The following is a 10966-nucleotide window of genomic DNA, read 5'->3' on the forward strand; positions in this document are numbered from 1 at the left end:
TCCTTCAACATCGGATTCGAACGGCAAAAGGGCCTACAACACACACCAGCCGACAAATATTAACATTTATTATATTTTATGATTAACTTTTTCTTTTCTTTTCAAGATTGACAGGGGAGGCTCTGCCTCACCTGCCTCCCCTGACCGCACGTCACTGGTTACGTGTTGGAGTAGCAGGATGCTACTGGAACCATATGCTGCTTTGCTTCCTGACAAATAAATCAAAGGTCATTGTGAGGCACACGCATATGGTGCCAGTAAAACGTATGAACTCGCCACGGGCTGTTTGATGTTTTATTGTTTTACAACACTGAAACCCAGTACATGTAATTAGTTTTTTGGCGCCAATCATTTTATCAAAGGACCCTCTAATGTCAAATAAAGTAAAAGTAAAACAATTGAAATTATAGGTCACATTTTGCATAAAATTTACATTAAAGTCCAACTGATGATTAGTCAGTTTCCTGGAAATCCTGTACTCTGCAGACAAATACATATTCCTAACAAATCTGTAACAGGGTTACAGATTTGGGAGTTTAAAGCGTCGTAGCTGAGATAGACGGACCCTTCACATGAGGTAACTGTTGCCTTGGTGATTTCACAAGTCACATCTTTGTTGCTAGTGTTTGCCAAAGGATATGTGGGACATTAAAAGCAAAATGGGAAAAGGTTGTATGGTCTGATGAACCCAGATGTGTGCCTTTTACCCAAATGTTTTTGGTGCAAATGTAACACTGCTCATAAGTGGAAATGCACAGTTCCCACCATGAGACTTGGTAGTGGTAGCATCTGGCTTTGGGGATGCTTTTGTACCACAAGAAAGTAGGAGTGAAGTGAGTGCTACAATACAGAAATATGTGGAAAGAAAACATATTGTCTGCTAGGCATAGCATGAAGTCAAAGAAGAACAGGAAGAAGAAAAGTAAAATATTAAGGTGAAGTAGAGAGATTGGTTGCAAAGCTCTGCGAAATGCCCCAGAGTGAAACAGATGGTGTGTCTACAGATTCTTGAGTTCACTACCAGATGTGTGCTGCATCGGTAACAGTGGGGGAGTGCCCTGAGGCTATGGGAGAAGCCTGAGCTCTATCTGTCTGCAGCCTTATCGACCCATCCTTGCCTTTCCATTAGGGCACTTGAACACTTAAGACACTTCTCTCTTAGTTTTTCTTTCTTTGCCTAGGGCTATGTAGAACAGCATCGCATGTATCACTCAAAGCATTTGATAAATCAGTTTGGTCTTATTGTGTTTTTAACATACTAAGATCCACACTTAACGTTTCAGTGTGTCATTATGCAGCGTACATTATCCTTGTGCTTATTCTTGCACAGCTAACCAAGGTTTCACTGCACCGCACTGCAGTGTTCCCCTTTAGTGAACCCCAGCAGGGTCAGGAGGCAGCATTACATCATTCCCTAACCCATAAATGATTAAACAAAAGGAAAGCACAGTCTGTCAGGAAAGTACAGCTGATGCCACAAAGTAGAGAGAGGAATAACTTAAAAGCTCAGTATGATAACTTTGAGTAAAATAGTATCATGGTCTGAATTTACAGCTGAAGTCGTCTGCAATATCAATGAGATTAGACGGTAAACAAGCATGTGCTGCTGCCTGCTGATGACAGATCATAATGGATTTAAAAGTGCATGTGAAATGGTAACACTAATAAATTATTTATCATTATCCTTTCTTCCAGTGTGAAGCCACATTTTTGATTCATTGTACTAGCCAATACACAACAGATCAAAATAGACTAATCAGAATAGTTAAAGATGAGCTAAGTGCTCAGTGTCCACCTTAACTACAACACTGCAAAAAAATTCCATTAAGAAAACATCAACAGCAGCATTAACATGGTTTAACTGTGTGTGTGTGCACAAAATTGTATACGTATTGTATGTTGATCCCAACCTTGAAAGACTCGTCATGGGGACTAAGTTAAAACAGAAGAGAACAAATGACCATGACGTACCTTCTTCATAGACTTAGTGGATGTAAACAAATCCATCTCCTCTGGCATCCCATCAGGCTGAAGAGGCGGAGACAGCTCAAGCAGAGCCAATCGGAGAGGAATGTGAATGAGCATAACCAGGTAATTATCTCCTGTCCAGACATCCAAAATGACAGCGACCCCAACAACCTAAGAGACCTACAGAGAGTAACAGCAAAGCCACCTGCAGGTTCAGGTAAATCAGAAACTCCCAGTGCATCTCTCACATAAATCACTTTAATGCGGTGTTGCAATTATGCTTCAGTCAGACATATTTTAGTCATAGTCAGGCTTTTGTTGTCTTGGCAAAATGGGTTTTTGTTGTCCTCTGTAAGCTCTCATTTTCAGGCAGCAGGCAGTATGTCTGTTTACAGTCGTGGTGTTGCTGCTCTGTTATTTGGAGTGTGTGTCCTCTGGCCAATAAGAAGCAGCCGAAAAGCTACAGTGTGAAAGTTGTGAGAATCAAGACAGAGTTGTCATGAGACTCGAGAGCAAACCAGGTCTTCACCTACATCTTCGATGTGTTCACTGTCTCAGCGAATGCAGGCACTGGGAGCTTGCTAGCCTGAGAGTCAGAGAGACGTCTTCCAGCAGTTAATACTAGCTTGAGGCGTCAGTGCAAGAGGAACAGTAAGATCAGAAGCATGTCTATGTATTGACCCCTTCAGGTAATATGTCTGTGCTGCTGCTCGATGAGTTCTCAAAGAAGTTTTTTACAGCAGCTCTCCACATTACGATATGTATAGCATACATACTGTAGCTTCAAAAGGGAAAACATTTCTGTTTTGAGGCTTTTTTTCAGAGGAGAAACTGGTTGTAATATACCAATAATAATAATTTGAGATTAGGCTGAACCTGTGTGTACATTCATAATGACTGAGAGATTTTGTGATCAACTAATGTCTGTCACTGTTTGCTAATAGTCAGAATAGTGTGTGTTGTTTGTAGCAGAAATAATCACAATTGTGTCACGTTGACCGTGATAATGGACTCGTGTCCTACACGCAGTAGATCAGGCAGCTGTGTAAATTCTGTTTTTCTAAGCACAGACCATTGTTGCCTGAAGCTCATCCTACCAATGCTCTGCAGTGCATTAGCCACATAAACCACACCTAACTCTGGGTTGTATATGCTTTCAGCTAAAAGACCACATCGTGCGATGCTACGGTGTACCAGCTGTAGCAAAGTACAAAATGAGAGAGTAATTTCCAGTATTCACAGAAGTGACTGCAGTTGTGTGTGTGTGTGATGCTCAGTACAGTAAAGAGCAGACGCAGTTGGTGTCCGGTTGTCTAATGCTTAGTCATGCCCTGTGTTTCCATGGAGGGAGGCAGTAGTGCAGTATGGCCGCAGGGAGTGGTGTGCTAAGAGCTTCTGTGTTCATGGCCAGAAGAAAATGCTGACTGTGGGCTTTTCCTGCTACTAGGATCAGATAGTGTGTGTGTGTGCGTGTGGGACAGAGTTGTAAAGCTACGGAATAACAAGCACTAGTACTGAAGTACAAGATAGTTAACCATGAATATTTAGAAGGTCCTCTCTGTTGGAGTATTTTCGTACTGGCCTCACCAGATGGTGAAACTTGGAATCAGTGGATTATTAGCAAACCAGAAAATATGAGCCATTTATTCATCTCCTATACTCTTAAAAGAGATGAAAAGTAGCTTTAATTGTATTTTTGCCTGTGAGATTATTGTCAGTTTTTTCAGGTGTGTAGTGCTGTTGTCTGCACATCCACTAGATGCTGGACCTGTTTTTATTAATGGACCATGTGAAAATTCTGCAGCAGAAAAAGCATACAGTGGAAACATGGTGTCACTTTGCCATTGTCCTCACTCTGCAAGATATTTTTCTGTTTCTCTCTCAGATGATATCTGTAAAAGTAACAGTCAGACAAAGAGGGACAAGAGGAGGCCACCAGGGACTGTGGAATTTATTGTGAGTAACGCTGATAACACCTTCAGATAACATGCTTCTGACTAACTGAGAGAAGGATTGTAGAATATTTTGACCTTTGTGCATACAGAACATCTTTAGCGACACATTTAACAGAGGAGTTGATCTCGTGTTACAGGTAGGACCTAATGATTCCCTCAACAGCATCGCACTTAATTTCAATATCACCCCAAACAAGCTGGTCCAGCTGAACAAGCTCTTCTCTCGCAGCGTCTACCCTGGTCAGGTAAGAACACTGACAGTACCACACTGTGCCGCTGTGGTCTCCACATTATTCCTCAGGTTGGCTGACCTCTGGCTGTTCATCACACTACAGAAGCTGTTTGTCCCTGATGTGAGCCAGACAGACAAAGACTTAAAGTCTCCAACTTCCTCTGATCCCATCTTCACAAATGACTTGTCTGACAAAGCATCAGTAAGTACAAATAGGTTTGTCATATTGCTACATGGCACATTATGTACAGTAGTTTATAGTAGCCATTTAGGAAAAATACATGTAGGTGACAAATTACAGGAAAAGCCAACATAAAATGTCTTAGTAAGGTGCTGGCCCACCATGTGCCATCAGAACAGCTTCAGTACGCCTTGGTATTGATTCTACGAGTCTCTGAACTCTACTGGAGGAATGAACACCAGTCTTCCAAACGCGTTGCTCCAAAATCTCCCATAGGTGTTCAACTGGGTTGAGATGTGATGACTGTGAAGTAGAGATGGGCATCACTCTGTAACACCACTGAATAATCAGAGTGAACTGAGTGTGTCTCTGTTGTGAGACATTTTCACTGGTTTCACATCAACGTATGATGGGAATGTGGCATATTCTGCGATATGCATATATGCAAAAGGTCATGAAGATCTGTTGTCTGTCATCTTTTACATTTAGTGTAAAAGTACCTGCCAGATGGGCAAAGAGGTACTTAGAGCTGCCAAACCCCCTATTGTCTGGTGACAGTTCAGTAGACATCACCCATCTCTACTGCAAAGGACATAACATAAGATTCACATCATTTTCATGCTCATCAAGTTGTTCAATGATCCCTCGTGCCCTGTGGATGGGGACATTATTTATTCAGGCTTTTCTTAGAAATTGTCACCTGTCTTTATGTTTAAAACGTTGATGGCACATACTTCTTATAACTATCCTCCATGTTGAATTACAAATGGAATGCATGGTATTAGCAGGTTTAGTGTTTAGTGCATCAACAATGGATTTTTTGCCAGTTTGCAAAGGAAGGTAATTTTATCTACCAGCATTTGGCAGTAAAGAGAAAAAGTAATTTTAGGACAAGTTGGTAACAAATGTCTCTCTGGGTCCATATCATAATTATACTCTTCAGAACAAGCTATAGTAAAGACAAGTACTAACATTCAGGTCTCTGAATTTGTCCGTCTAACTTCCTTCAGGATGGCATTTCAGACTGCAGGTCGGCAAAGTCCATCCGGCGTGAGCGCTCACCAAACTCAGAGGACGAGAGCCCGGCAACGGTTAAATTCATTAAGATGAGCTGCAAATATTTCACTGATGGCATGGTAAGAAGCCTGATAATGTCAGGTCAGGCCGTAATTCAAATCAGTGCTAAAACACTTTTCTTATAGATTGACAAAATTGATCAGTGAGAATTTGGGTAATGGATTTGTTATCATTTACAAGTAGAAATGTCAAACCTGGCAGATACAGCTTCTCATATAATAGTATTTGCTTGTGTTACACTCTGGTAATTTCTTATTTTGGGCATTTTACATACATATCCAGTAGGTACCACTCTTGCACCACTGTAACACCCCTATCACAGCTGCTATCTCTCCATGTATTATGTTGTAGGGAGTGGTGGGAGGCGTGTTGATTGTGACCCCGAACAACATCATGTTTGACCCCCACAAATCTGACCCCCTGGTGATCGAGCATGGCTGTGAGGAGTATGGCCTCATCTGCCCCATGGAGGAGGTTGTGTCTGTGGCGCTGTATGATGACATGTCACGTATGAAGCTCAAAGACGCCCTGCCGTCGTAAGAACTCCCAACCGCCTCCTTTTCCTCGTTTCCCTTCCCTGTAACCGTCCCTCCGGTCCTCGACTCATATTTCTCCTTTCTTGTTCCCCCTTCCAGTTTCTATATTGCTTGTTCTCATCAACGGTTGAGTGTTTAAACTGAGTCCTTTTGACATATTGACCTCTCCACATTTGCCTCTTTACCACATCCCTTTGTCTTGTTGTGAAGCACCTTTGCTTCTACTTTGTCTTGCCTACACTTAAAAGCCCCTTCTAGGATCCCGTCTTTATGGTTTTGAATTTTTCCATGTTATTATTATTTATTTCATTAATCTATTTTTGATTCATTTCCAGTTGTACATCACATGTTATTTTGTTGTTTTACGTTTTGTATCATTCTGGTCATTTTTAATTTCTGTTGGACCTTTTTTGTTTTTGTTCCCCCTTTTCATTTTCATCCTCGTTTGCGGTGTGGTATGTGTGGTGCCCCGTGACCCCACAGAGACCTACCACAGGATCTGTGTCCTGTGTACAGGCCTGGCGAGTGGGAGCAGCTGCCATCAGAGCGGGACCTGAACCCCTTCAGCCGCTACGAAGCTCTGGATCCAAAGCGGCCTATTGTTTTGGACGACATTGAATCCACCCTCTCTGAAACTGGTAACGTGTCATCCAAACCTGATGTTTGTGATCTTCCTCTCCAAAATGTGGTTGTTCTGGGTCATGTCTTATAACTTTAATTTGATTTACTATCCAGCTGCAGCTGAGAACAGTGGTTTTATGTGTAGTTAATTCAGTTAAAGTGGCTTGTGAATTTTGAGATCCAACCCTGCAACCAAACATTTTACATTTAGTTTCTATCTCTTCATCAAGATTAGAAATGATGTTTTTATATGGTGATTAACTGATTAGTCAATAAACAGATGATTAAATGGTAGCAATTTTGATAAGCACCAAAAATCAATGGTTTTGACTTCTTTAATGTGAATATTGGCAGGTTTTCTTAGTCATATTAGTAAACTGATATGTGCATGTTTCATTACTTTTTGATATTTTATAGACCAAGTAATTACTTTATTGGAAAAAACAGTCTGCAGAATAATTAGCAGTAATGAAAATAACCTTTAGAGAAAGAAGTGATGAGCTTAAAGGAAGTTTTATCTTCTTGAAACAAGCGAGTACACAGGGCGAGCCGACAGAGAAGTCTCCATCAGATGAAGGATTCACAGAGTTGGAGCTGACCATCAACGGGAGCACTGAGAAGTTGAAGGGAACACCCCCCAGCACACCCAGCGATGTCAGCAGGGACCAACAGGAACTCCTAGGACTAAGCTACCCAGGCCTGGGAGGGTCTCTTGACAAGTCACAGCTTTGTCTAACTAAAGGGAAACTGGATAATGAAAAAGATGAAGGTCTAGCTCAGAACAGCTCAAATGAGGATGGAGAGTCAGTACCATCCTCCTCAGAGACTACAAAACAGGGTGACTTGCATGATAAAGTGGTACCTGAAACCAAAGATATCAAACGTAAAGAGATTGAAGAGCTGCTAAATTGTGTCGATGATGACATAATCAGTGCGCCTGTGGACCAAAACAGGAAGTTGAATGTGAAGGAGGCTTCAGCCATTCGTGGGACCTCTAGTGCAATTAGACAAAGCCCAGAGAGACCAAAAGAGGAGCATGAACTCAGTGAGGAGGAGATACGGAAGAAAAACTACGAAGCAGAAGTGAAGTCATGGCTGTTAGAGAGGATACAGGCTCCAATAGAAGGTAGGAATTATAAACTAGTTATTAAACCATGAGTAGACTGTCACAGCTATTTTTTGACATTTTATATGTTGAATGACAGGAATGTTTCTTTCTGTAGTTCAAAACATTAAATGCCATATCTGTTATTTTGCTGCAGTGGCCAGAAACATCCCCAGATCTTAAGACTGCATTCCACTCCACAGCATGTTTTCTCCTCATATCTTGCTTTCTTTTCTTTCTCATGCTTCATCTTTTTTACAATATCTTTTCATGTCCTAACATTTATATCACACTTGTCACATTTTTATATTAAAGGGGAAAACCCCTCCCAGGCACTGTTGGTTCTAAAGCCTTTATGTGTACAATTAGAAAATGTCAGACTTTGGTGACCCCTGCTGGTAATGTCAAAAAAGTTAGTGGCAGGCAGCAAAGCATGTCATCGGTAGAAATGAAATTTGGAATTTAAGGGCACACTAGAGGATGTAATGAAATCAAGGAGTCTAACATTAGATTTTCTCTATTTTTTGATTCCGTCTTCTGTGTAGACATGCTTCTCTCATCAGAAGAGAAGAGTAAAAAACCTCCCATGTTCCTGTGCTTCAAAGTGGGAAAACCAATGAGGAAATCCTTTGCCACTGGGATGACCTCTAGTCCAGTGCATTTGTTTGGAGGCTGTGGAAAGCAGCCAGAGTACTGGTTCGCTGTGCCCCAAGAAAGGTGAGATGATCACGAGCTCATAAATGAATTTAGGCAGATTCAAAGATTCCTCTTTCCGAAATCTAACAAATAAAAACTTGCATGCATAACTTTCTTTAGTCCAGTTACCTGTGGAAATAACCAACCATAAGCTTAACATTAGTATTAATCACTGAAGAACCTGGTGCTTGGGTTTTAACCCCTCTAATATACTCTGTGTGTGTGTGTGTGTTGCAGGGTGGATCATCTGTATGCATTTTTTGTCCAATGTTCTCCTGATGTGTATGGGAAGGAAGCTCGAGAGCAGGGCTTTGTTGTGGTGGAGAAGGATGAACTGGACATGATTGATAACTTCTTCAGTGATCCTGCATCTTGCAGCTGGGAGGTGAGCTGAGTGGAAATGGCCAGTTTGTTGATGTGCTGTTGGTTTGAGAACAGCTGCTAGTCTTCAGTCTTCATATAGTAAATGAGCTTTATTCATGATAATGCCATGTTTTGTAGTGTTTTTTTTATGACTTGCTTATGAACCTTTGCTCCTAGATCATCACCATTAGTGAGGCTAGACGTCGGCAGAGTTTTGGCAGCTATGACGGAGACCTGTCTATGGATGCACTGCCCACACTCAGTGAAACCAGTGATGTGCTAGAGGACACACACATTGAGAAGGCAATTGTTCCAGATTATTTCACTTTTCACATTCAGGTTGGTCTGTTGTTTTATAGTCTGATGACCTGTGTGTTTTTTTTTGTTTGTTTGTTTGTTTTTTGCCTTCAGCTTGCCTGTCGCCTGCCAGCCCGTGCGCAGGGCTATCCATGGAGACTGGCCTACAGCACTGTGAAACACGGTACCAGTATCAAGACTCTGTACAGGAACCTGGCAGACGTGGAGAGTCCTGTTCTACTGGTCATCAAAGATATGGATAATCAGGTAGGTACTGGACACACAGATATACAGTATGTGAATGACTGGGGCCTTGCCACTTGATAATGGAGGAGGGGAATAGCAGTCAAAGGTAATGTATGTGGATCACCAGCATATGGCTTTTATGGACTTCATACATAGATGCTGACTTTGCTACTTTTAACATTCAAAACATTCAAAGTAATTTTGTGATGTGTTTCCACTATTAAAAATTAAAGGAGTGTACAAACACTTTGCAAGAATGACATTTACTTCCTGTTTTGAAACAAGAATCAATTTTTGTAGAACACAAATAAAATGTGCATTTTTACCGTTTCTGCTAAGTAAAAAAACAAAAATGATATTGGTGAACCTTCCTGTGTTTAATGACTGTTTAAATGCAGCACGTTACTTAATAGCTGTCACCTGGACAACTGTAAAATGTCATTTTAATCCTTTTTCGATATCAAAAACAGCACAGTGTGATCAATCAGTATACAGTAATCTGTTGCAGACGGGCTGGATTTTTATTTTAGTTCAGCGTAATGCATGCCCCTTTATGGTCAATTAAGTTACACCTGGATTGTTTAATAGATTATTCAGTGTATGTTTAAAAAAAAAAAGTCTGACCTTGGCAGCACATTTTGTTGGTAGCAAAAAAAAAAAAAAAAAAACTAGTAAAAGTTGGTGCTATCAGGATCAGTTGAAAGCTCCTATGCTTATTTTATTTACTAGTGCAGTGGTTTTTATTTGTTTCCAAGGGAATAGACATGTTATTGTAAAATGAATGATCTCTTCTCACAGATATTTGGGGCATTCTCTACACATTCATTCAGAGTGAGCGACCATTTCTATGGCACTGGAGAGACGTTTCTCTATAGCTTCTGTCCTGAAATCAAGGTTTGTTTAATTACATGATTTATAGTCCCAATTGCAGTAATTTATATAAATTGTTAATAGTAAAATAAACTTGAGTGCTCAAATGGAAATGTCAGAGGTTGTTTTGTCTGTTTTCAGGTGTTTCGCTGGACGGGGGACAATTCTTACTTTGTGAAAGGCAGTACTGATTGTCTGCAGATGGGAGGAGGAGGGTAAGTGGATCTAGCAACTCCACTAGACATCTTTACCTCATTTAATGTAGTTTGAGGCTGAGGACAAAGTTATGTAAGTAATCCTGACTCTTGGACAGCAAAGTGTTTGTCATGAAATAATATATACCTTTTTCTTACCATCTTCCCTTCTGCATCCCCTCTGCAGTGGTCACCTAGGTCTGTGGCTGGACGCTGAGCTGTACCGAGGCACCACCACCAAATGTGCCACTTTCAACAACCAGCCGCTCTCGACCCAGCAGGACTTCAACATACACAGTCTGGAAGTCTGGGCCTTCGAGTAGGCCTTTCAGTTCCAGTTAAGTCTGCATTCACTCTCAGCTCCACTACCCCAAACCTTCAAACGGCCCCAAGTATATTACATACCATATGGAGGCAGACCTAGCTACCCCACGATGACACTAAATGCTGTGTGAGAAAAGACAGTTGACTGAAAACAGAACAGAAATGGCATTCTTCTGTAGCTGATTTTGTTGTGGTTTTGACCTGCAGGTAAGGTGGCCAGTTGATGCTGGTTCACCCTTTCTTCGTGTTCTTGCTCTCAGATCGGTAACTGCCTTAGACATGCAACAATGGCTCAAGCTTT

At 41.2% G+C, this 10966-nt stretch overlaps 1 protein-coding gene across 3 annotated transcripts in view; it reads left to right on the forward strand.

Annotated features, from left to right (window-relative positions):
• Positions 1-10960, forward strand: part of ncoa7b (nuclear receptor coactivator 7b) — a 13930-nt gene extending 2970 nt beyond the window's left edge. The window contains exons 2-17 of one of the 3 annotated variants that reach the window (XM_020589401.1): positions 2028-2185; positions 3854-3924; positions 4061-4168; positions 4259-4357; positions 5347-5472; positions 5765-5949; positions 6433-6587; positions 7103-7696; positions 8221-8392; positions 8609-8756; positions 8912-9037; positions 9146-9298; positions 10076-10171; positions 10289-10362; positions 10529-10678; positions 10873-10960. In XM_020589401.1, the coding sequence (XP_020445057.1) occupies positions 2028-2185; positions 3854-3924; positions 4061-4168; positions 4259-4357; positions 5347-5472; positions 5765-5949; positions 6433-6587; positions 7103-7696; positions 8221-8392; positions 8609-8756; positions 8912-9037; positions 9146-9298; positions 10076-10171; positions 10289-10362; positions 10529-10664 (2401 nt within the window). In that variant the 3' untranslated portion in view covers positions 10665-10678; positions 10873-10960. Of the gene's footprint in view, positions 1-2027; positions 2186-3853; positions 3925-4060; positions 4169-4258; positions 4358-5346; positions 5473-5764; positions 5950-6432; positions 6588-7102; positions 7697-8220; positions 8393-8608; positions 8757-8911; positions 9038-9145; positions 9299-10075; positions 10172-10288; positions 10363-10528 lie in introns of all 3 variants that reach the window. The other 2 variants (XM_020589395.1, XM_020589407.1) reach the window with 2 other exon arrangements.
• The last annotated feature ends 6 nt before the right edge of the window (positions 10961-10966 follow it).

The sequence above is a fragment of the Monopterus albus genome, unplaced genomic scaffold (assembly GCF_001952655.1).
Source record: "Monopterus albus unplaced genomic scaffold, M_albus_1.0 scaffold9.1, whole genome shotgun sequence".
In the NCBI taxonomy this organism is placed as follows: Eukaryota; Metazoa; Chordata; class Actinopteri; order Synbranchiformes; family Synbranchidae; genus Monopterus; species Monopterus albus.